General features: G+C 42.8%; 2 protein-coding genes across 4 annotated transcripts in view; both read left to right on the top strand.

Moving 5' to 3' along the window:
• usp43 (ubiquitin specific peptidase 43) overlaps positions 1-16,964 on the top strand; it is a 155,166-nt gene extending 138,202 nt beyond the window's left edge. For both annotated transcript variants that reach the window (XM_062970702.1, XM_062970703.1), the window contains exons 9-15: positions 2,301-2,404; positions 7,016-7,093; positions 8,493-8,622; positions 9,989-10,316; positions 12,868-13,026; positions 14,457-14,615; positions 15,495-16,964. In XM_062970702.1, the coding sequence (XP_062826772.1) occupies positions 2,301-2,404; positions 7,016-7,093; positions 8,493-8,622; positions 9,989-10,316; positions 12,868-13,026; positions 14,457-14,615; positions 15,495-16,504 (1,968 nt within the window). In that variant the 3' untranslated portion in view covers positions 16,505-16,964. The remainder of the gene's footprint in view (positions 1-2,300; positions 2,405-7,015; positions 7,094-8,492; positions 8,623-9,988; positions 10,317-12,867; positions 13,027-14,456; positions 14,616-15,494) is intronic.
• A 150-nt stretch (positions 16,965-17,114) lies between these two features.
• LOC100554091 (testis-expressed protein 47) overlaps positions 17,115-26,715 on the top strand; it is a 37,297-nt gene continuing 27,696 nt past the window's right edge. For both annotated transcript variants that reach the window (XM_008104290.3, XM_062970704.1), the window contains exon 1: positions 17,115-19,254. In XM_008104290.3, coding sequence (XP_008102497.2) covers positions 19,003-19,254 — 252 coding nt within the window. In that variant the 5' untranslated portion in view covers positions 17,115-19,002. The remainder of the gene's footprint in view (positions 19,255-26,715) is intronic.

Genomic DNA, 26,715 nt, shown 5'->3' with positions numbered 1-26,715 from the left:
GTCTGTTCTTCTCAGGAAGATGACTGTATCCACAAGGTGCTGAAATGTGTCTTGCATTTGAATGTTGTTTTTAAGGTTCATTCTCCCATTCTGTAGTCTGCTTTACTCATCAGCTTTCACAGTCCACAATTCCTGGCATTTTTGTGTGTGTAAATCTTTTAAAAAATGCATGGCTCTGAGGAGGTAATTAATTCCAAAAGAAATGTTTCATCAGAGGTTTGTGTGTGCGTGTTTGTGGAGGTGAATCCAGAAAAAATTGTACCTCCCCAGTTGTTCCATTTTTTTACCTCAGATTTTCACATTCTTATTCAAGGAGGTGAAACCAGAAACTAGGAGAATCATTCCAGCACTCTTCGGTTCTCCTCAAATGTGACATTGTGTGACTAGAAATCCCTTAAAGTGCAACATAGTTTGTTGACACACGAAAACAGAAGTCCCTGTTATTACCATGCAGCTTGAAAATGTAATTAAATTAATCTCTGTTTGAAATTTGAGTTAGAAGACACGTCAGGTAGATGAGAAAAGGGGTTTTGTATGTTTTCCGGGCTGTATGGCCATATTCCCCTGACATTTCACCCACATCTACGGCAGGCATCCTCAGAGGCTGTGAGATAAGAAAAGGTTACTCTTTTTTTCAAGGCCAGATTATGTGCAACATTGGAGTTGCGGGGAAGCGGGGAGATAACTCATTTTGAAGTGTGCTCTGTAGATTCTAATCTGAAGAGTGTCACAGTCATGAATTCATGCTTGTCCACTCATCAGGTCCCATTACAATCTCTGTCAAGAAGATAAGGGAAAAGGACACAAACATAATGAAATACAGAATGTGTTAGCTAATCATATGCTGGTTTTAATGACAAAACAGCATTGCAGGAGGGGAGGGAGGAGTAAATTAGGCCGTTTGTATGACAGTTGGAAAGCTGCAACTGGCATTAGGGAAAAGGTGAAACAATTTTCTGATAGAGGTGGAACCGAGTGAGATTGCAGTTGCAACCTAGGCTCCATCTGCCTGTATGAACTTGTAATTTACTTGGAGTCTATTATCAGGTTTTCATTCTTTGTTTTAAATTAACTATCACACAATATCTTGATTTTATATGAACATAAATATCACTGCTTATAAACATGCTTTGAAACGGTGGAGAGACTTTTTAGTCTTCTACCATTTTTAATCACATTATTTTGTTTGCACAAATGGATTTAAACCAAAATTATGGGATGATTGGTTGCATTTATATGTTCAGGAGATCTGTAATCTAATACTGGGTTAAATCTTGTACATATTTAAGGGTTCTGCTGAAGGGTGACATAAGCAAAGAATTAAGTTATGCCTAATTCATGCAAAGTAAATGAGAAAAGATAAGACTGGCTGTCATTCGAAACAGGGAAATAACTGACTCAAGTAGTAGGTTCACAGGCAGAAAATCATTAGATATTAATTCCCTTTTACAGTAGAGTCTCACTTATCCAACATAAATGGGTCGGCAGAATGTAGGATAAGTGAATATGTTGGATAATAAGGAGGAATTAAGGAAAAACCTATTAAACATCAAATTAGGTTATGATTTTACAAATTAAGCACCAAAACATCATGTTATACAACAAATTTGACAGAAAAAGTAGTTCAATATGCAGTAATGCTAAGTAGTAATTACCGTATTTTCGAATTTAGCACCAAAATATCACAATGTATTGAAAACATTGACTACAAAAATGCGTTAGATAATCCAGAACGTTGGATAAGCAAGTGTTGGATAAGTGAGACTCTACTGTATTCTTTTTTTATGATCAGGGTTATTGGAGGCAGTGCTTTCTTGTGGGATCTTTTGGCTTGGGAACCATGGTAACTTGGTTGGCCTTTGATGCTTCTACAGGCCATAATTTTGGGGCTGACGGACCATTTGCTATATTTCCTTAGGAAGTGAACAGTTCTGACAAGCCCTCATTGCACCAGTCATTTGACTTTGTATGAGGGGACTTCATATATCCAAACCACATGCACTCTTTAAAATGCTTTAATATACCAATTAATTAAAGATTGTTATTAACTAATTGCAGAACACTCTTCATATATGTCTATTTTGCTTTGAGCCTATGTGCTATGTTGTGTTGGAGACACAAGAAAGAAAAGAAAAGAAAGTGATATTTCCCAAATGCAGACATCTTTCTGATTCTCTTCTTGTTTGCTTAATCTTTTGGCTCATCCTAAGTCATTTAGCAGACAACTTTATTAGGGAGAAGATGACACACAGAAGAATCTTTTGGCTCATATCCACCTTCCTTCGTGTGTCTTTTTTCAGGCTACTGGGAATCTATTCCAGGTTCGAGTACTTGGAGGCTCTACTCTCTGCAGCTACCTCTCTCCTCAGGACAGCTGGCCACTCTACCATCCAGCCGTGGACAGGTAAGTGATTGAATGCACCAGATCAGCCTACAGATGAGTTAGGAAGGGTGCCAGAAGTCAGAAAGCAGAAAGAGAGATGAGGAATTGGAAACTTTACTCTTTCAGCTACAACTCCAAGAATCCTGTTGACTTGCTGGGAATTTGAGAAAATTGCATTCCCGAAAGTAATTTTTCAAGCTCTAAACAGACCATGCCCTATCTGTCTTTTCTGCCTAACAGGAGTATTCTTCTTCACTCACCTTTTCAACATTTTTCCACATCTGGAATTGGTGTGGATTCCATTTTCATTTTTTAATAGCAGATACATATGTAATACTCAATATTGTGAAGATGCCGAACAGTTTTATTTGGACACAAAGGTTGCGTATACATAAAGAAACTGGAAAAAGGAAGGTAAACCTTTCTGCAAGGCACTGTAGCTGTCCAGATAAGTCTCTATATGGAAGAGAGCTACCATTGAGCTGTGCTTGTTACTAAATTGACAGACTTGATATGATGTACCTTGTTAAGCTCACACCAGGCCCGTAGCCAGGATTTTGTTTCGGGGGGGGGGGGGGGCTCAGTCTGAGCGGGAGAGGGTCTACCCTAGCAAACCTTTTGTATCGTTATCCCAATACCCCCATGCATATGGGATACATTGAGCATGGTGATCAGATCATGATATGAAGAAACATAACAGTTTACATAATAAATGTAAGGCCTTCTTGCGGACCAACCTGAGAATTTCGGGGGGGGGGGGGGCTGAAGCCCCTCAAGCCCCCCCCCCCCCCCCCCGGCTATATGCCTGGCTCACACAGTCAAGTAGGTCCAGAAAGGTGTGTGTGTATGCATATGCTATTGAGTCCTGTCGAGCATGTATACTGGACATTTTCTTACTGATTCCCTCTTGGCCTTAAAAGATTAGGTGGAGTCCCTCACTCACCTCATTCTGAACCAATGTGACTCGACAGACCAGGTCAACTGGTTTCTTTCTGAAGCACTCCTTCCTTCCTTTCTGGTACCACAGCAGTTCAGTGTACCTGGCAATCCTCAAACAGCAGCAGTGCTATCTCTCATGCAGCGCGTCCTTCCAGACGTGCGCCACTGTTGAACATTTCACAAAGGGGGCCTATGAATTATTAATGATTTAACTGCTGCTAGCTGGATTCTAGTCAAAGATAATGTTAGCGCAGATAATGTCCCTCAGAAGCAGGAAGCAAGTCAGGGGGCTGTCATCATGGCACAGCACTCACTAATTGTGTTGCATCCTGGCCCAGGGGGACCTTTATGTGGTTCCCATTTGGGCAGCTTACTGCCAGGCTTCCAGGGAGGTGGCATGTGAACTAAGCCATCGAGAAAGAAGATTAAGCAGGGAAGAATACAACGAATCTGAACAATCCCTTTGCACTGTCTCACCACTGCATGGGCATCTGGTACTGCCAGAGTTGCTTGACATTTGTGTGATGAAACTATCACAAACTGAACATGCCTGCTGCACAGCTTGAAAACATCACCTTAAAGGCCACATTTTCCAGTATCCATCATCTAATATGACCTTATGGCACTATTGGCTGCAGGATTCTAGGGGTTGCAGTCCCCAAAAAGTGGTTCCATATGGTGAATCCTTATCTCTATGTTTTGAGAGATTTCTTATTTAATGTATTCCCTAATTCCACATTGGATCCTACAGTATGTTTGCACTCAGTCCCAGAAAACGTCCCTTTTTTGTCCCTCCTTCTGCTCAAACTATAGACTGAATATATTTTGGTAAAAATGTACTCTTGCTATGTATTTAGGGTTGTTGTATGTTTTCCGGGCTGTACGGCCATGTTCCAGAAGTATTCTCTCCTGACGTTTCACCCACATCTATGGCAGGCATCCTCAGAGGATGTGGGCGAAACGTCACGAGAGAATACTTCTGGAACATAGCCATACAACCTGGAAAACATACAACAACCCTGTGATCCCGGCCATGAAAGCCTTCAACAACACATTGCTATGTATTTGTTTGATTTGTGGCTTCTATTGGGAAAATCAAAATCCATTTAAAGTATCAGGATCTGTGAATGATTAGTTCAATGCGTGGAAGTGGCTACTACCCTGTTTCCCCTAAAATAATACATCCCCAGAAAATAAGACCTAGTAGAGGTTTTGCTGAATTGCTAAATATAAGGCCTCCCCTGAAAGTAAGACCTTCAAAGTTTTTGTTTTGAAGCATGCCCAGTGAACAGAACACCAGAGCATGCAGGATCGGTAAATGTACCTACCATAGAGTATTGTACATAGAAATAATGGTAGTAACAAGAAATTCTTGATAGGATTCACAGTTTGTCTGGTTATGCTGGTTTGTGATGACAACTACTGTACAGTATATAATAAATGTTCATTTTTTTGTTCAACAATAAATGTGAATTCTTCTTCATGGAAAAATAAGACATCCCCTGAAAATAAGACCTAGAGCATCTTTGGGAACAAAAATTAATATAAGACACTGTCTTATTTTCGGGGAAACACAGTAGTGACAACATGGCATCCGTATTTGGTGGTGGTGGTGGTAGGAAGGGAGACCTTTTTCCAGTGGATAATGTGCAAAAAAAGATTATCATGGCCTTAAAGATGTCAAGGAATAGTAAATCCAGGAACCCTGACCAGAAAGTTCTCTCTACTTCAAATGCATGTTTAGGGAGATTAAGAATAATTTCACTGGTAAGTAAGATAGCACTTCACACAGGGTCAGGTGTACTTTACTCTTACCTTATTTCTTCCAGTGCTGAGTCCTCACATTTCAGATGTAATATAGTTTTGAACAGCACACTTTGGGCTGAGCTGAGAACATAGGGAAAAAACTTTTTACAGCCTCCCCTGAAGGATTTGTTTACTGGTTCCTAGAACTTGCAGGGTTACTCTTAAGGAGTTAGTCATTCCTTGTTTCGAAAAAATGCATGCCACTAGTTAGTTTCAATTTAAAATCAACTTTGTTAAAAAAAAATCATGTATATCAAATCCTTCCCCCAGAATCCTTATGGATCAGGTGTAATTGTTCTCCTTTCTCCTGATCAATTTTACATGCTTGATGTTTGGCCAATATGTTGTAAAGTGCATCCTTTTTTGTCTGTCCAGCCACCAGTTCTTTCTCCTTACCCGATTCCTATTTGAGCTTTAGGCAAATAACTTCCTGGAAGAACAGCTGGGGCATGCTTATCTGTCAGTGCCAAGTGTTTTAGAGGAGTATGATTCACAGTCTTGTTTCATGCCACCCTCAGTTTCTCAAGTCCATCAGTAAAATCATCTAGCATTTTCCTCCATAATCTCTATGGACCACCCCTTGGATGAGCATGTCCTAGACCAGTGGCTCTCAACCTGTGGGTCCCTAGATGTTTTGGCCTTCAACTCCCAGAAATCCTAACAGCTGGTAAACTGGCTGGGATTTCTGGAAGCTGGAGGCCAAAACACCTGGGGACTCACAGGTTGAGAACCACTGTCCTAGACAACAAGAGCCAAAGGAAGCAAACCTTCCTTTGTTTTAGCACCCCAGAAGCAATAGAGATACTGGTAAGTCTTTCTAAATCAGTCTGGAGTGAGGAATATCCGATGCTGAGCCTCAATGGGGCAGTTCTTTGGATCAAGCAGTGCTTCAGATCACATTCTGCAACTTCTTATCAAACCAATCAGTCTGTGTCCCAATGTGTCCATAAACAAATTCTAATAATCAGATGTACCCAATACCATCAAGGAAGGCTGGCTGGACATATTTACTGCTTGTATGGGTAGGTAGATAAACTTTTCAACACTGTGAATAGCAACCTTAGTTGAGCATGAGGGCTATATGCTAACTTTAAAAAGCACAGACAGCTTTACCCTCTTCACACCTCATAGCTGTTTCCTGTCTTCCAGCTTCTCCTGTTTGTGTCACCATCAGCTTCAGGGTAGGTAGCTTCTGGATTTCCATTCTTCTGACTTCCATTAGCATTCCAACAGACTATGCTGAGGGATGGTAGAAAGTATGGTTCAATCATAGGGCCAAAATTCACCCTCATGAAAGTAGATTGATTCTTCCCATTGGAACCTTACAACTTAAAATTTAACATGGCATTAGAGCAGAAGGGCAATGGGAAGGGAAAAACATGGAGTTGAATGAGGAAATGCAAGTTTATTTAGAATTAGTTTCAGTGGGGAAGCAAAAATATAATAATTTTTATTAACTAAAAGGCTTCATCACATCTTGATGCTCAGGACCAGAAAAAGTTGGCAGCACATTGGTCGTTCATTTGACTCTTGTTCTAATTACTTCTTCAGATTTCTGAAACCTAGGCTCCTATCAACACTGTCTTAAAACTAAAAAAACAGAGTGATTTTTAAGTGTCTGTGGGAGGAGCCTGCCCCCTGCTGGCCAGTGGTGGCTCTGGCATTCCTAACATGACCTGTAGTCCACACATTCAATATCGATATTGGACTATTGAGATTGTCATAAGAGCCTCATCTGACTCTTTGTGGAATCGAAAATCCACTCTGATCTTTACAAGTGCCCCTCCTGCAGATGTCTCAAGTGCCAAATTAGAATCCATCACTGATAGAGCTCCCCGCTACCACCATCATACCACATAAGTATCTAATAGCTTCTTCTTTCTGCAGAGTGCTACAGTTTAGTGGTCCTGGTGGTCCTGCTCATGTGAAGCTAGTAATTGAGTGGGATGTGAGCACCAAAGAAAGGTAAGTGTGATATGTTTAGTGATGGCCAGTCATCACAAATCTTCCCAAGCATCCATTATAGTTCTGCTGATTGAGGGGGAAAGTATTTAGTTATACAGTGTGACACCTACTATCTAAAGTCACACAATCTTTTGAATGCTGCACTTGCTCTTTGTATAAAAAGAGTTTCCTTTTATTTTATTTTTAAAAGTGAACTGATTGAGAAACCATGCTGAAAGGAAATGAGTTGCACTTTAGATTTTTCCAGCTCAGTGATTCTTGAATACCTGTTGAAACAGTGTGTTCTTCTTCATGATGGAGAAGTGATTGTAGAAGGGCAATCAGGTTTGACATTTAAAGAGACACAGTGAAAAGCCTGACTTCCAAGGAAAAGGCAAAAAATCTCACTGTGGGTCCTTTTGAGGGCTCTTCAAATTTCAAACTATTTTGAAAAACTGGTTTTAATATCAAAGACAAATTTTATGGAATGATATAGTTGGAAGATATCCCAAGGTTCTGCAGAAATACACAATCAAAGCTCTCCCAACAAAGCTTTCCCATCTCGTCTGTATTTAGAATGCTTCAGAGAAGGGACTCCATCACACTTCAAGGATACATGTTACACTGTTGAACAGCTGTCACATTCAGGAAGTTCTTCCTAGTGTTTAGATGGAATCTTCTCTTAACTTAATCTTTTGAATGAATCAGAATGTATCTCCCTTTTTGCTAAGGTGTACTGACTGATCATCTGGGTTTAGAGTTCCATGGTATTTATTATGGATTGATGATGATAAATAGAAGCTCTTACATGTGCCCGCAACCCAGAGTCACCCGCAGAAAAACATGCCACTCAGGTTTACAGAACAAAAATACAGGAACTTTACTGATTCCAAGAGATAAAAAAGTAGTATTTACAATGGTCCCTCTGATCACTTACAGAAGTCCGCAGTCATAAACAGTCCTTTCTGAGTCCACAAATCTGCTTCAGAGAAGAATACAGTTCTGGTTCTTCACCCTCTTTTCTCAGCAGCAAACAGGCTTCAAAATAGCAAGATCTCTCTGAGTACACTGTTCCCTTTTTCAGCAGTACTCAGTCAGCCCTGAAAATCTTGTCCAAACTGGTTCTGCAGCAGCAGAACAGAAACAATATCAAATCAATCCCCAGATCTTTGCAGGCTCAGCCAGTTGGCTTCATGCACTTCATTTTCCAATTAACACATACAGCACAGTGCCTTTGCAAACCATGACAATATTCACACAATTCTTGGACAATTGATGAGGCTGCATCAAAGTGGTGCAGCTTTATCAGGGATTTATTTATAGGTACTTTAGATATGCCTGTATCACATGAGAACAACCTATGTCCACCATAGAGTCCCCGCTAAGGGCACTTCTGACTCCTTTGTTTATATTTTTGTAGCTTGTTTGGCAACATCCAAGAAGAAGTGGTTGAGGATGCAGAAAGTGTGAGGATGAAGCAACAGCTCCATCTGCAGCAACACAGTTGCACCCTGGACGAATGCTTCCAGCTCTACACCAAGGAGGAACAGGTATCCATGGACTTAGCCCAGTGGAATGCTAGGATCTAATTATCTGGGATGAGCATAAGTATCTCCACATTTTCAGGTTAAACATTCACAGATTTCATAGAATCATAGAATGATAGAATCGTAGAGTTGGAAGAGACCTCATGGGCCATCCAGTCCAACCCCCTGCAAGAAGCAGGAAAATCTCATTCAAAGCACCCCCGACAGATGGCCATCCAGCCTCTGCTTAAAAGCCTCCAAAGAAGGAGCCTCCACCACAGTCCGGGACAGAGAGTTCTACTGCCAAACAGCTCTCACAGTGAGGAAGTTCTTCCTAATGTTCATGTGGAATCTCCTTTCCTGTAGTTTGAAGCCATTGTTCCGCGTCCTGGTCTGCAGGGCAGCAGAAAACAAGCTTCCTCCCTCCTCCCTATGACTTCCCCTCACATATTTGTACATGGCTATCATGTCTCCTCTCAGCCTTCTCTTCTGCAGGCTAAACATGCCCAGTTCTTTAAGCCGCTCCTCATAGGGCTTGGTCTCCAGACCCTTAATCATTTTAGTTGCCCTCCTCTGGACGCTTTCCAGCTTTTCGACATCTCCCTTCAACTGCGGTGCCCAGAATTGGACACAGTGTGATTCCAGGTGTGGTCTGACCAAGGAAGAATAGAGGGGGAGCATGACTTCCCTAGATCTAGACACTATACTCCTATTTATGCAGGCCAAAATCCCATTGGCTTTTTTCACCACCGCATCACATTGTTGGCTCATGTTTAACTTGTCCATGAGAACTCCAAGATCTTTTTCACACGTACTGCTGTCGAGCCAGGCATCCCCCATTCTATATCTTTGCATTTCATTTTTTTTTTGCCTAAGTGAAGTATTTGATTATTTGTGGATTGCTGTATATGCTGCTGCCTTCACTGCTTCCATACGTGTGACTGAAAAAAAAAAGGTTTCTCTTGGCATTTGAAGGTCCTCCAATGCAGTTCTCCAGTTAACTTCCAGAGGAGGGCCAATTTCATACTGGAACACCTAGAAATGCCTAGAGAAGTGTTCTCTCAACATGTGTGATTTTTATTTATATCAATGTTTTTCTACTTTGGTGGGGACTCTGTGCCCCAATCTCTGTAAATTTGCAGATCACAAAATAGCTTGCTTTTCTGGACAGGAGTAGAAATGCCCATCAGGTAGGTTTTACCCCTTATTCTTCTCAGAAGTGTCTTCTGGCTTGGACCTAGCTGATAAGCCTTTCGAAGTATGGTTGAGCAGATGCTACAAACAGAACCTTCCCACCGAGCTGCAGCACTCATTTACCTACATCTGCCAAGCTGCTCCTGTATTCCAGTGCCATTCCTTACAATTGGCAACATTATCTCTTACTCCACAGCTGGCCCCTGATGATGCCTGGCGCTGTCCCCACTGCCAGGTCCTTCAGCAGGGCATGGTCAAGCTCAGCCTGTGGACCCTACCTGACATCCTCATCATCCACCTCAAGCGCTTCCGACAGGTGGGAGAGCAGCGCCACAAACTCTCCACTCTGGTGCGCTTCCCCCTGTATGGACTTGATATGGCTCCTCATGTGGCCAAGCGCAGTCGTGGCAGCAAATGGGGGCCCTGGAAACAGCCCACACCAGAAAGCAATCAGTGCAACTTCCTCTATGATCTGTATGCTGTCTGCAACCATCATGGAAGCATGCAGGGTGGGCACTATACAGGTGAGTGCTGTAGTAGAAGTGCAGTAAGGAATTGATATAGTCCTTAGGAACTGCTATTGAATTAAAATTAGGTGAGCACCCTACCCTTATGCCATTCATAACCCTTGCTCAAGTTAAATGATACTGTACTTCCACATAGATTACTTGTGTTCTTTGCAGAATTTTATTTGGGAGATGGTGATCAGTTTCTGCACCAAATTATGACTAGTGAGGCAATGGAGTGCACTAGAGAAATTAAGTGAGTCTCTAAAATTGAAACAGTAAATAAAGAACAACACTCAGAAGACAGAGGAATTCCAGACAAGAAACAATCAGGGCCAGTTAACACTTCCCAACAAAGGATTATCCCAAGCAGGAATCAGCCAGGCTTTGAAGCTGCAAGGCTACTCAATGCTAATCAAGCTAGCCAGTTTCAACATTTACACTTGCCTTAGGCAGACAAGAGTTCTTTCTCGCACCTTAGACTTTCCACAGATATATAAACCCCACTTGCCTAGTTTCCAACAGAACTCATAACCTCTGAGGATGCCTGCCATAGATGTGGGTGAAATGTCAGGAAAGAATGTTTCTGGAACATGGCCATACAGCCCAGAAAACTCAAGTCCAGCCATGAAATCCTTCGACAATAACATTGAGTCTGCATATGTTGCTTTTTAAAAAGTATTTTGAATTGCTTAAGCTTCTAATCTCAAGGCAGTGATAGTGATATAGGAAGGCAGTGTATGAACTCCCTGAAGAAAACATGATGTAAGGATAACAAATTAACCAAATTTAGTTGAACTTCAACTTTTGCAGGGTTTGCTTCTGCGGATTTGATTATTTGTGAGTTTGTCATTAAATGCAAAAATTAGATTAGAAAAAAGTAAAAAGTAAAAAAAAAGTTTAGTAAGTCATCAATGCATAAATTTATGTACTATACTTTTCATTTATTAAATATGGCCAATAGTGTTAGGAGTTTGGGAAACAGATATATTCCCATTTTTTTTCATTTTTTTGCATGTTCAGAGCCCCCAATCCTGCATATGGTGAGCCAAGTGTATTCAAAACACTCAAGTCTCAGCACTTGAATTCCTGCCAGCCTGAACCCTTCTTACATTTTTAAGAATTCAGTCCTCTTCATGTTTTTCTTCAAATTTGAAAGAGCTAGAAACTTGATTCAAAAATAAATATGAATAATGAAAAAAAAAACCTGAACTCTTTAGGATATTGGACATCATGCAAGGCAACATAGGTGCTTTTATGACCCCACTGAGAGCATGTGAAATACAAGTAGCTCTTCAAGCAGGAAGGGTGAGAAGTTGTAGTTCTGTTGAGAATCACAGAACAGATTTTAAAAGTCACATTTTGTTGATGGGTGCTCCAGCCACATGCTAGAAAATTACACTTGTTTCCTGGGAATAATAATCCCTTATGAGAGCATTCTGATATGAGCAAGCCCTGATGCAAGCTAAGAAAGTTCTGAGATAAGCTGGGAGAATTGGAAAGCCTTCACCTTGGAGAGAATGAGGCAATTCCTCTGGATCTCCAAAATGTCTACATAACTGAAGGAAACTCAATTCCACATGCCAAAGTAGGCTGTGTGGCCGGGTTTTTTTTTTTTTTGATGTTGTCAAGTTGTTGAATGTTTGTTTTACTTGCTGTACAATGTTTAGTATTGTCTTTTGTTTAAATTTTTATAGGTTTTTTTGTTTATATAGGCATTGAATGTTTACCTGTTACCATGTTGGAAGCTGTCCTGAGTCCCCATGGGGAGATGGGGTGGGATACAAATAAAGTTTTTTATAATAATAATAATAATAATAATTATTATTATTATTATTATTATTATTCCCCTTCAGCCCTTGACAGGTTATTTATTTATCGTGTCAGAAGCGAGCCGAGGGTACAAGTTGTTATGGATTTGCAAACATAAAGATTTTTTTTTAAAAAAAACCCACCTTGACATTAATACTAAATGCCTTTTGCCCAATAGCTGGCCACTTGGAGTGCCTCTGGTGTTACTGTTAAAAGGTCCTCTATTGTGCATGTGGCAGGGCTCACAATGCATTGCAGTAGGTGGTCTCTGGTTTGCTCTTCTCCGCATGTTGTGGACTACACTTTGTAGCCCCATTTCTTAAGGTTGGCTCTGCATCTCGTGGCGCCAAAGTGCAGTCTGTTCAGCACCTTCCAAGTTGCCCAGTCTTCTGTGTGCCCAAGAGTGAGTCTCTCATCCGGCGTCAGCCGCTGATTAAGGTTCCGGGTTTTAGCCTGCCACTTTTGGACTCTTGCTTGCTGAAGTGTTCCTGCAAGTATCTCTGTAGATCTTAGAAAGCTATTTCTTGATTTAAGGCATTAACGTGCTAGCTGATATCCAAACGAGATGGGCCAGAGATGTCAATGCCTTGGTCCTTTCATTGTTGGCTGCTACTTCCCGGCGGATGTCAGGCGGTGCGATGCCGGCTAAGCAGTAAAATTGACAGGCTGGTCTAGTGTGAGAGTAATAGTGTGCAAACAACTGAAGGGCCAGAATTTCCCCACCCCGGCTTTAATGTGATGTGTACTCTGTCCCTAGCATACTGCCGCAATGCCTTGGATGGTCACTGGTACAGCTATGATGACAGCACCGTGGAAGCAGTCTTGGAAGATGAAGTCAGCACACGGGGAGCTTACATCCTCTTCTATCAAAGACGCAGCGTGGTTCCAAGCTGGTCTGGAGGAAGTTCTGTCAGAGGTTTGTGGGGAGCACTTAGCCTGCCTGCTGATGCAGCTGCTTATTACATTTGGAGCAGTCCTTTGCTGGGGAAATTGATGTCTGTCTTGGAATTCTAAACATGTACCGACATGATTTTAGAGAGTGGGTCTTAAGACCCATGCTGATGTGAATAATGGATATGGGTCTTATTCATTTCAGAGGGATGATTTACAGACCTGCATTACTTTGGTGTGAGCTACTCATACATCCTATAAAATAACTTCCTAGTTTATGAGGTGTGTAATCAGGTGATCAGCATACTGGAATAGTAGTTCATAAAGTTGTTGTGAGGTTGCATCTGTGTCTTAAAAAGTAAAGGTAAAGGTTTCCCCTGACGTTAAGTCCAGTTGTGACTGACTCTGGGGGCTGGTGCTCATCTCCATTTCTAAGCCGAAGAGCCGGCGTTGTCCATAAACACCTCCAAGGTCATGTGGCCGGCATGACTGCATGGAGTGCCGTTACCTTCCCGCTGGAGCGGTACCTATTTATCTACTCACATTTGCATGTTTTCGGACTGCTAGGTTGGCAGGAGCTGGAGCTAACAGCGGGCGCTTATTCCGCTCCTGGTATTTGAACCTGGGACCTTTTGGATCGCAAGTTCAGCAGCTCAGCACTTTAACACACTGTGCCATAGGGGCATCTATGTCTAGTACCACTTTAATACACGGCTATGACAGGGATGAACTAGTTGCAGCATTTTGTATACATGTTCAGAATTCAAAATAAATACAGGACACATATATCTCTCATGGACAACAAAGGACTAGTAGGAAAAGGAGATGTGGCTGGAAATTGCCTATTTTTATTTATTTATTTATTTATTCATTCATTCTTTAATTGAGAGTGTCTCAGAGGGTTATTCCTTTAGGCAAAATCAATAGTAAATTGCTACAGCTCTAATTCCTAGCAGTTTACTATGCAAATGGGATGCCAGAAATGCTGATTAAACCCAGATAAAGCTTTCAGAACTTGTCATATTTGCCAGAATCTTGTTCTATGCATCTTCTACTAATTTAGTTCTATATCTCCAAAATGATAGTTTTGGGTTTCTGTGGGAGCCAACTGGGCCCTCTTTGGCTGCCCTTGCAAGCAGACAAAAATGGGGAGGGAAAAAGAGGATCTTGCACTATCTTTCCACAATTGCTGACTTGTAAGCAATCCCTTTCTATCAGATTAAGAAGTGGTGGAAGGGTGGTGCATTAATTCAGGCTGGCTTAGACATTTCCATATTTTTCATGGTTTGGTTTTATAGCCACTTTTATTCCCACCCAAAATGCATATGATTCTACTGGTCTTGTGTTTATAAGTTTTGCCCAAAGCCTGTTTGATATTTTTTTCTGGTTGAACAGGATCCCAGGGAGCACACATTCACAGATATTCCAACAATAATTTATGGGTTTTCCTTGCAGGTTCCACCAGCTCCTCCATTTCTGAACACTGGCTGACACGACTTGGTGGAAGCAACGTGCGGGAGAGCCTGGTGTCCCGTAGCTCTGTCACCTGCCCATCTCTGCCAGAAATGCCAGACTCACCCACCCTAACCAATGCCAGCAACAACCAGGAGAAAGGTGCCTGGGTTCTACTTTTCTGCTTCTTATACATGCTAGCCTGTCAAAATGCTCATTCAAACCCCAAAATACAAAGCTTGGATCATTGCTACCACTTATCCGATTAAACCAAGTGTCCACACTCTTGGCTTCTGCAATCTATGAGAACACAGCAAGAATCTAGGCTCTTGTCTTTGTCCAAGGATTTTGTATTTTGGGGCTTGAATGAGCTCCATAGCCTCAGGGGGCCTAGAGGAGAGCTGAACTGGTGAAATGTGACAAGAATTAGAACTTTGATTCTTTCGCCTCTCCTCTGGTGCACAGTTTACACATTCCCAGGGGACTGGAAATGTTCCTCAGATTTTTCCTATGTTTGTCCCCACTTTAACCAAGCTCAGCAAGTGCACCAGTAATGAGCAAACGTCAGAGAAAAATCAGGCCATTTCAGATTCAAATTTAATCTAGCTGGCTAGAGTTTTTTTCACCAGTTCTGAAATTCCTCTGCTGTTCTCTCTAAGATGCATTATTGGTTTTTTTTCCCTAGTCATTTGGCAATTGGAAACAAATAGTGTCTCCCTTTCACTTTCCTGTTAGCCAATACAAATAACATATGTGAACTGTAATTATGAGGGAAAATGCCTGGTATCAACAGGTAAATAGATGGATTAGGGAGGAAAAGGGGGTGGATTAGAGAAGGAATAGGTGGGAGAACAGAGTGTGTATGACAGAGAATAGGAAAGGATTTTTTTTAGTTGAAAAAGAATTCAGGGGTCATAGTTCTCACTTAAGATCAAAAATACAAGTCTGCCATTGAACAAGCGTCCACATTCCTATGTGGGATATACTTAGCTTCACTGATTTCCTAAGAATACTGACAGTCCTCTCTGTTTTCTTTTATAGGTGGCTTTGAGTCACGTCCTTTGGTGCGGGGTGTACAGAGCAGAAGTGTCAGCTTGAAAGCTTCCCCCAGTAAAGCCAAGCTGACAGTTCCTAAGCCCATGCCTTTGCACTGGTCCTTCACCTCCAAAGAATGGCCAACAGAGCCTTCTGGGGAGCTTGTAGAGTACCTGGAATCTGGCCGCAGGCCTCGGTTTACAAATGAGCCCATTGTCCCTCTTATGACAAAGGAAGGGGAGGACACCAAAGCCAAACAAAATCATGTGCTGACAGGCCCAGGGATAACTGAGAACCCTGGGAAACCATGCATGATGGTGGAAAATCCAAGTACCCTGAAAAGGTCTGGAAAACCAAAGGAGGATGCAGGCGAGCAGCCACGGACACCCAAGAAACTAGTGCTTTCTCTCAGTACTGTACCTCCAATAAAAGACGAAGAGCTCAAGAGCAAAGCTAACAAAAATGGGACTTTGCGCACTGGGATAACCCTCCCTCCCTCTGGCTGTCAATCCACAGGCAAGCTGCTCTCAGACCCAAAGACTGGTGAGAAGGAGCCAGAGGGCAAGAAGCAGCCGGAGGGAAAACTTGCTGTTTTCAGAACTGGCTTTCTGCGGAGGGACCCCAAGCGTCATAGTGAATCTGACAGGCATGGACTCATGACACCAGCCATGACCTCCTCCCGGTCATCCCTCTCCAATGGGACTTTGACTTCGATCACTGGCATCAGGGCAAATAGTACTCTGGGTCGCAGGTCTGCAGAAGGGTTGCCCAGTGGACGTATCTGCCATTCTGAGCTGGACATCAAGCGTGCTCAGAGCTCCTGCAGTAGCAAGGGAAGGAATGAGTGTTGGCTGAACAGGTCGGCCACCCTTTACAAGGCAAACAACAGCATCTCCTTGCAGGGTTGCACACCACCACTAACTCTGGAGGGAGTTTCATGCAGCACTTTCCAACGAGCCAGATATCACACAGCCTCCCTGGGCAGGCGAATCCCTGTACCAGAATCCAGCTTCTGAACTAGTCTAAGGTTTCACCCAAACAGTGGCAACCCTTGTAAGGTCTTGGGTACTTCAGATAAAATCTGTTGATTGCTGGAAAACTTGGCAGGTGCTTGCTTCCTAGGGGGATTTCTCTCAGCCAGGCTTCATCCATCTTAAAGGTGCTCAGTGACACCATTGCCTTGTCTGGGAATGAAGATGCAACAGAGATTTGTGGACTATGAGTTCAGAATTAGTGAAAGAAAAAATGTCAGGAGTATGGTAGAATTAAAGTATTTATTCTGTACAGTGAGGTAGCTTAACCGATACTAATGAAAGGATGTGTTGTTTTGTGACAGCAGTTATTTTGGTACCAAGTTGTGGAGAGGAGAATAAGGGGGCAGAATCTTGTTGCTCTATGCAATAATCCCAACTTTTCTATTTTCTGCAGACATTTGGGTTTTACAGATATATTTGTTATTAAAATTGTCTCAAATGACTGGTCAAAATGATGGATGGTTTTGAAAGTAAAGGGTGGAAACGGGTGGCAGCCAATGATGTCAGTCAGGGTTATGCTCAAGCAAGAGAAAAAGCTAACCTTCTTCACTGACTGGCTGAGCTGCCATGTATACCTGCAATGTTGTAATCTTTAAGAAACAAATGAAAAGAAGATCATATGGCCATTTCATGAAGAATCTTCCCACATAACTGGAACCAGCTCACCCCCTCCCCCCAACAAGCAGACATGCAGCTATATTTTCCCATACAAAAGAGTCCTGTATAAAACATTTTCTTGCACCATCTAATCAGTATTTAGCCTTCCGGCAAAGATTGCCTGATACAATTAGTAACATCTATATCTGTGGTTCTAAACACCTGGTCTTTCATATGTTTGAAATATCACACTTTATTGCCAGTTCTGGAAGCCAAAGTTCCAAACATTTGGAAGCCTACATGTTGAGAACCTCAGTTTACACAGATACTACACAGATGGTTTCATGGAGGGCTTCAGTGATGTCCAGAGAAAAGAAAAGGGTTTCAGGAAGCAATTGCAGGCAAAAGGGGAGGTAAGTGAGCAAGGGCAGAGTGCTGTGAAAAGGCAGAACAGCTTTTGGATAGAGAGTGGAAGATCAATAACCTGGATCTATTGTGATATGATAGTATGGAAGGCAGTGGAGGAGTTTGAAGGTAACGGTATTGAATTAGTACTGAGTTCAAGAGCTGTGTTTTAGGCAGAGAAGGAGGTGAATGACTTTGTTGGCAGAATTTTACTTAAGTGTCAAAAGCAAAGTGAGACAATAGAAGATAATAGAGAAGGATTACCTGAATGTTAACCAATTTTTTTACTTAGAGGAATGTGCTATATTTTCACAACACTGGATTAATTAGAGAAAGTAAAAGAAGGACAGCAGTATGGACCATTTTAAATCTCATTAAGAGGAAGTGTGGCGTCACTGACAATGGCCTAAATCCACTTGCTAGTCCCAGCTACAGTAGATTTATTAAATCAGTATCTGAATGGTAAAGCTATAGTTACATAAATTGCTTTTATGGAGTTTTTGTAGTTGGAAATAGCAGTTGAATCTAACCCATTAGTGGTTTGATCTTGGCATTTGATCTTAAGATGACAATAAAACAATTAGAAGTAAAAGACTGATTATGCGGTGGAAGGGTAGGAGAGAGTTTTGGGATAGAGAGGTAGAACTGAAGTGCCCCAGATATAGTGGCCATAAAGATAAAAGAAGGAGTCTAAGAAGAGATCCGGAGAACTTTAATGGGATGAAAGCAGTGACAGGCTATTAGTGTGGGAATAAGATTTAATGCTTACAGGTAGGAAAAGAACCAGATAACTCCCTCTGCATGTATAACTTGGACTTTCCCCAATTTCTGACAATAATTTGTAAATGTCTATTATACACCAGCCCCTTAGTGCTTGTTGCTCTTCTGTTTCCCTATTGGGGCACATTTAAGGTCTCAACCACAGCCATGCAGGAGAGAATTGTGAAGAGCAGAGGTAGATAAGAAGCTCTGTTGCTTGGAAAGAATCAAGTAGGAGAAGGTGAACAGCTGTATCTGGTCTTGCAGAATGGCTATATAAAATGAAAACAAAACTCTTTAGAATTAGCAGTGTGGAAATCAGTTGCAGTTTGGAAGACTGCAATTTTAATTAAACACAGGTCGGCAAAACCACATTGTAAGGAGTCAAGGGAGAATGTTTAGTAGATACAAACCTGAGACAACGTAAGCAAGTGGCATACTCCAGGGGACTTTTGTGTGTAGTACTGCTGTAGTCTTTCTTTTTTTAAAATGGAACACACTCAGAATAGTTCTGTAACCATATAGAAAGCTATTATGCATATCATAGTACGTTTAGAAGGTTTTTGCTGTATGTCCTATGGTTTCATAATCTACCTCAACATCAGTGAAGAAAAAGCCATCCCTTTGAAAATCCTCAGATCCTGTTTCTTCAGTTTTTAGGCTGTGTGTATGAAGCTTTGGACTCATTAACCTGCTGTCATGAGCTGGTCAACCATACCATGGCTGCTCCCTTTCCAGACTGCTGCAGACTGAAGCCTGGTCGGTGTGGGGGACGGAGTGAATTATCTCCCTCTCCCTGGGGGCTCTTTTTGTTAAGCCATTGCCTAGCAACTGCAGCAGGAATGGAGCAAGCGATGGCGTCCTCCCAGGCAGCCAGCAGTTTTTCATACAAGGAGACGGATGACTACATCCTCCAAGAGAGGAGCTCAGTGTATCAACTACTATTGGAGAGACAGAGAGAGGCTGGGAAGGTTTGTGCTCAATTGAGTGGGACTTTGGAAAGATAGTTTGGGGGTCTGGAATGGATGCTTAGTTGTCACAGTTGGACACCGCTCAGCTCTTGTTTGACATGACAGCGGTCTAGGGATCTGTTTTTCCATACATAACGAACTGTAATACAGCTAGACATGAATTACATTGGATAATTGCACTGGAGCAAAGAAAAATCAGACAAGTTATTTTAGTTAAAGTATATGTTTAATATGTTGAATGTTTAGTTCTATTCCTACAGTGGCCCGTAAAGACTGTTCTGTGTCATTTTCTTGGTGCTTGTCCATTTCCTTTTTAACACAGAGGACAGTGTATCTTGCCTAGTGGGTTATCTTTAGGAACTCAATCATCTCCATACAAGGAATAATTATAAACATAAGAGCAGTTAAATTTGCTTAGGGAACTATGAGGCAAGGGCACTAGAACCACACACAAAACAAAAGACTGGTTGTGGGGCACTTTCAAAAGACATTGTGCATCTTTCTCCAATTAACATTTATTTTTGATAGAAAGAATAGGGGAAAGGTGATGGAAAATACAGCAGGATTATAATCAGAAGAGTTCTTGATCTCCTGTAACATTCATATATTGCACAATTATTCAATTCAATACGGAAAATGCTGTCCTCTCCCTCCCTGAAATTTTAACAAACAGGATTGCAGCATTTGGGGGGAAATGTTCATGAGGTGAAGAATCCCATATTTGAAGGAGAGCGTAAGGGCCTCAGATCTTTCATGTGCATGATTAGTATTGCATGTTTGCCCAGGACTGAATACCATGCTGAATCATGGAATATATTTCATGTAAAAGATGACCTGATGTATAAGTTGTGGGTAGGTTTGGGAGACAAAATTATGGATTTTGGTTTGTCCCATGAATGAATCAAGTGTTGTTCTGTGGAGAGGAGAAATCACCAATGCATTCTCAGGACCAGCCACTCTTGACTGCTGCCATTCTTTTCCCGTTCAGGCATTCAAAAAGGTCAGAGGCAGCACCACAATGGAGGGAGTAAAAAGTGTCAGTGCTTTTGTTAGTGATGAACTAAGCTCTTCCCTATCGCCAATGCAGTCATAGAAGAGAATGGTTCCTTTTTTTTAATAGGACTTAAGATATAGTACTTACACTGGCCCTTTGATAAGAACGCAGGTTTTTTGAGTTAATTTTTGTTTAAAATTTCGTAGACATATACATGAGTATATAGAGTAATCACAAATTGGGAATCCAAGCAAGTAACATCTCAAAAAAATCTGGCAAGGATAATACCTGGCATAGGCCCATTTGCCAACATGGTGTCACACAATTTTGCAATTTATTCTAGTATGCTTTAGCCCTCTGAGAAATACTGTTGGGATCTTTGAAATGACGTTCACCCAAAAGTGCACATTTCCACTTTGTAGAATTTAAATTTGAATCTGAAATTGATCCTCCTTTGATCATAGCACTTGTGCCGTCCGCCAGACAATAAAAAAAAAACTATAAAGCTGAAACGTGCCGTCCTTTATCCGGGCGAACTGCAAATCCCTATAAGCTGTCCTAAAATATTGAACGACTGAGTCTGGAGAACTTCAAAAAAGGATGTTTATTCATACAAGGTTGTAAACCTGGCACAGATCTTAAAGTTGCAGAAAATGAAACAAATTTCCATAGGTTTTAGTTGCAGAATTATCCCTGGTTCCAGAAGGCAAAGGTGATTATAAAACCACTATACCCTAATCACGCTGTCTATATTAGAAGGAGAAACTCTTTCCTTCCCTATCTTTACAGCAAAGATTAGTTCTAGAAGCGATGGAATAACCCTGCTCCTCTAACTAGATTTCCTATTCCAGATCAGTATAATTCAATACTTATCTAATTTGGATAGGCTTAGATTGGCCTGGTTTTGAGGATGATTTGTCCCAGTTAGCCTTGCACAGCTCCAGCACGTTGGAAGACTATAGCCAGAATGAAACTCTAAAATGGAGACTAGACCCTGGTAAAAAGGGCGGTCCTAAGATGTTGTACTCTTTGACCAATCATTGCAAAGAAAACTGCAGCCAGCTCTTGCAGACTTCAAGCCACCTTTCCTGGGCTTTTGCAGCCAGAGGCTGAAACAAAATGCAAAGGAGGGAAAACAAACAATCAACCAATAAGTAAGGCAAACCATCGTCCTGGGGGACGGAACACTCCCCGCTTAAATTCCCAGGATGTGGGAATTTACCACTCAAAAACATACAAACACCTTTGCACATATGACAATACAAACACTAGAACTTTAAACATCTCCAATAAGCAACACGAGGTCACTAATTGGTCTGTCCAAAATGGACACTTTGTCTCTGTTGCAAGTCTTTAATTGAACTTTCTTGACCTTACCATCCGGGCAAGGAAAGGTCTTTAATACAATGCCCATGGGCCATGCATGGCGGGGCAAGTCTTTGTCCTTTAACAACACAACGTTGTTAACCTCAATGTTGTCCTGTGGGCTTTGCCAGATTCTTCTAGCTTGAAGCTGGCTTAAGTACTCAGCTTTCCACCTTTTCCAAAAGTGGTTGGCCAAGGACTGCACCTGTTTCCACAGGGCACGGTGAGTTCCGTCCGGAACTGGCAACATGATGTCCTTCCATCCTGGCACCTTTTGTGTCAAAATAAGTGCAGGAGTCAGTGGTTGTAAGTTCTCAGGGTCACTGGTAAGGGGAACCAGCGGCCGGTTGTTGATAATTGCGGTAACTTCCGCCATAAGTGTCACCAAAACATCATGCGTCAATGACCTATGACTCAAAAGCATGGCATTAAGGATTTTGCGACTAATACCAATCATCCTCTCCCAAACACCACCCATGTGGGAGGCGTGAGGAACATTGAAAGTCCACATAATTTGTTCAGTATTCGTAAAGTTCTGAACCTTTGGGTCTCTCCCAAACCTAGACACACAATTGAGTTCTTTGGTCGCACCTACAAAATTGGTGCCACAGTCCGACCGAATTGACTTAATTGGCCCTCTGAGGGCTATGAACCTTTTTAATGCGTTTAAAAATGATGAAGTGTCCATCCCTTCTATGACTTCTATATGGACAGCTCGTATTACTAAACAAGTAAACAAAACTGCCCACCTCTTGTTATTTACAACACCACCCCTGGTTTTCCTAGTGACAACCTCCCAAGGACCAAACACATCGATTCCCACATGGGAAAAGGGTGGGTCTGTCAAAGTCCTATCCTGAGGTAGTTCTGCCATCAACTGACTTTGACAGTTTCGCCTAAGGCGCCTGCATTTAACACATTTGAAAATACAACTGTTGACCAACCTTTTGGCATTAACTACCCACAGACCTTCATTTCTAAGGGCTGCCTCAGTTAGAGTTCTACCCTGATGATGGATCCTTTCATGGTGATGCCGAACGAGCAGCAATGCAGTGTGACTATTAGGGGGTATGATGATGGGGTTTTTTATGCACGCCTTGAGTTTAGCTTTGGCTAACCTTCCTCCAACTCTCAAAATACCCTCCTTGTCTAGAAATGGGTTTAACTCATTTAGAAGACTTTGATTAGGGATGTTGAGCCCTTGCTCTAGCCTAGCTATTTCCTGCTTGAAAGCAGATCTCTGTACTGACTTGAATATGACGCTCTTAGCCTTTATCATATCCTGGACCTGTAAAGGCTCACTATCTTTGCAAGCTAAACGATGTATAAGCCTAGCAACTGCTCTAAGAAGACTGTGCCACTCCGAAAAACATTCAAAACGGTGTGGTTCCAGGCAAGATCTTTGGCCCATCTTGATTTCTGTGGTCATCTTGCAAACTTTCACCTCTGGAACGGACTCGGGCAATTCTGTATTTTCGGTGGGAGAAAAGGCTGATGGAAAATTGACTTCGGTCAAGCATCTGGGGCCTGTCAGCCAACTTGAACTTAACACTCGTTGAGCTGAAGCTCCTCTGGAAGCGATGTCAGCTGGGTTGTCGCTGGTGGCGACATGGTGCCACTGGCTAGGCATAGAACTGGATAGAATGTTGTTGATTCTATTAGCCACATACACCTTAAATTTCTTGGTCATGTTGTTTGGCAAAGTGGGTTTTTCTGCTTTAAAAGGCAGAGGGGCTATCCAATTTCCCTCTGGACTCCGGGAAACTTGAGAGTTCATGATCTCTAAAAACCTCTGTTCATCTTTGGAAAGCGCTGTAGTTTCATCCCTTTCGGAGACTTCAAAGATGGAAGAATACTCTGGTGTTATCCCCTGACAATAGACCGAGATATGACTCAAACAGCTATGCATTAGTGTGGGGCGACTGCCTTGAAGCACGTGCGCTTGACGAGTGCCCACCGACGATGGAGGGTGCATCCTATTTATGCACACTGGGCCTGTAACTGTCCAGCCTAGTGGTAGCAGCTGAGCAATGGGCGCCCCTGGAGGTCCCTTAACTTGGTCGTTCACATAGAACAAGTTCGGACAGTCCGCACCAAGCAGAAGGGCAATGTCCACATCTGGACGGAAAGCAGGTAAGGCGTTCTTCAGCTTTCGCAAGTGAGGATGGGCTTCCACGACTTCTCTGGTGACAATCTGCCTTTTGTTCCGGGGAATAGAGGAACACTCAATGAGGTCTGGTAACTCGAACAGTCTCTTCTGGTCACAAGAGGAGACAACAAAGCCGGATGCTATGCGACCCTGCAACTTCTTCTTCCCTACACAGGTGGACATGGTGTAGTCGACCATCTGGGTTTTTATGTCAAACAGTTGGAAAAACTCTGGAGTCGCCAGGGAGGCGTCGCTTTGTGAATCCAAAGCCACGTAAAGTCTCTTTTTAAGCCAAGGTCTTCTGGCTGGATATACATCTGCTAGGCAGATGGGATGGCAGACTCTGAACTGGTGCACGTCAGAGCATAGTTCAGTACAGGCGACCGATGGAGCATCCTCCTGCATCCGTGACGCGGTCTGCATGTTGGTGGCTTCAGTAGATGACCCTTCTTTGGAAGACGTGTCCCCTTTGGCGCGGGAGACAGCGTCAGAGTTGTGCATCGCGGTGCAATGCTTAAGGCTGTTACACCTTGCGCATTTGACGTCCTCTTTGCAGTTGGATGCAAAGTGAGGAGTTGCTCCACAGCACCTAAAACATATGCCCAGCTTCTGTACAATCTGTTGTCTTTCTTTATAAGGCTTCTTGCCAAATTCCCGGCAGTTGGCCAAACTGTGAGGCTTTTGGTGAATGGGGCAGAGCACCTCCTTCACCTCTGACTTGGATTCGTTGGCCCTGTGCTGAGTTTCAACAGCCTTAACACTAACCGGTCTTTTGGCCTCTCTGGATGGTTTTTTCTCCACTTTAGGTGCCTTCTCTGGCTGGGTCCCTTGGTATAAGGTGGGGAGGCCCGTCTGTGGATCATTCCTTTCTCTGGCCGCCCTGGTGATGAACTGGACCAAATGAGAAAATGGAGGGTATGCCTGGGAGTGGGCCTCCTTGTAGTTGAAGACCTCCTGTCCCCAGCGTTCTTGCAAAGTGAAGGGCAGCTTGGTCAAGATCTGCCTCTGGGACAGGTGCTGATCGAGGCACTTCAAACCGGGCAGTTCTGGATTCTCCTTGGCCGACTCTAATTCCGTAAGGAGATCGCTGAGGTCCCACAAGAGTTTGAAGTCTTTGAGTTTCAAAGCTGGGAACCTTTGGAGCTTGTCCATAAGAGATGCTTCAATCTCTGTGCTGGCCCCATACCTCTGCTGCAACCTGGCCCAGGCCTTTTCCAGGGCTTTGTCGGGATCGGCTACGTGGGCTGCGTAGATCTTCTTAACTTGTGAGGATGAGGCTGGGCCCAACCATGCAGCCAGAAGAGTCAGTTCTTCCTCAGGCAATAACTTTAAGTCTCTGATTGCTCTCTGGAAGGTGGCCTTCCAGAGAAGAAATTCCTCAGGCTTGTCCGAAAACTTTTCGACACCCTTGTCCTTAAGATCTCTTCTGGGGCTTCTGATGATGGAGACAAGCTGGGACTCTGGCGTCGAAGGGAACAATTGAGGAGTTTGCTGTTGTGGAGTGGACTCCCACCGTGCACCTTGCGTCAACCTTTGGCCTCTTGGAGGGATGACATCGACCACTGACGAATCGATGGCTCCCTGTGCAGCTGTCTGTAAGGGCCAACTAGCACTTGGCCTTGAGGCCCTGATTGACTGACCTAGGGATTTAGCAGGAGGCACAGGTAGCTCGGGCAAGGGTGAGCTCCCCGCTATGACGCTCTGCTCTGCAGGAAACTCAAAAGTGACTTTGGGGCCCTGCTCTGGGTAAGGAGAGAAGTCTTCCTGTTCCTCATCCGAAAACTGGCTGTTTAAGCTATTAAGATGCACAAGCACCTTGGAAGAAGGGTCCTGCTTCGGCAACTGACTTACATTTTCTTCTGTGAGTGGCTCAATTAGGGCCTTGGCCAAAGTCTCAGCCCTTACCTTTTTGGCAGTAGCATCCATCCTTATTCTAAGCATTTCTATTTCACCTTGCCTTTGGGCCTGTTCCATTTGCATTTCGCTTTGTCTACGGGCCTGTTCTATTTGTAGTCGTTGCTCTTCTTCTTTAAAGGGAAGGGTGAGATCAGCTGCCTTAGCATCAGCCTCCGCCCCCGCTACCTTGCTCTTTAGCTCTAGACGTGCAGCCTCCTTAATGTGCAAGGCAGCTAGGGAAGAGATGGCACTCCCAGCAGCAGAAGACTTGCTAGAGTGGCTATGTTTAGATGATGCACACTCCCTTAGCTTAGATACCTGGCTAGAGCGGTTGGACTTAAGACTAAGTGCCACAGCAGGTGATTTTAAAAGATTGGTCTCATGGCTGCATAAGGAAGACTGATTTCCTTTTGGCTCAGACCTTAGATTAACAGATGGAGAACTAAATTCCAAGGCATCTAGAATTGCCCTCATCTTATTTTCTTTCTCATTAGTGTCAGCTAAGACACTCACTATTTCTAACTCTGAATCCTTGGCGTTAATGCGCTCGAGGACCTGGACTATCTTAGACACCAAACCCCTCCAAATACCGAAGGTCTCTTCAAGGTCTGTCTGTAATATGGATGGCACCCTTGTAATACCCAAGCTCTCAATTCTGTCCATTAATGTTACAATTCGCTCCCATGCCGAACCTAACCTCACATGGAGGAGCTCCTTTTCATCTATTAGATGGGCTAGCATCTTGGCTGAAGGGTGCTTTATCCTTTGGGGCCTTTCATTCCTACTTTCAGCCTCAGAAGGAGGTATACCATCTGCATCATCTTGAAATTGCATAGACATTATGTATTCTTAATAGCAAGTAAATTTACAACAAAGGCAAATGCAATATACCTGCAAGTAAATTTACAATAAAAGCAAATTCAATATATAATACAATTCACAGCACTTAACCATAGCAATATATATCACTAAGTAACTATACTTTACAAAGATTGTGACCTTTGGCGCCAAACTTTGGTAGGCAAGCTGCAAAATGCCAACTGACAGCAACTTGCCA

This window comes from Anolis carolinensis, chromosome 2 (assembly GCF_035594765.1).
Source record: "Anolis carolinensis isolate JA03-04 chromosome 2, rAnoCar3.1.pri, whole genome shotgun sequence".
Lineage (NCBI taxonomy): Eukaryota > Metazoa > Chordata > Lepidosauria > Squamata > Dactyloidae > Anolis > Anolis carolinensis.
Note: the sequence above shows the minus strand (reverse complement) of the source record. Positions and strands in the feature narration are given on the sequence as shown.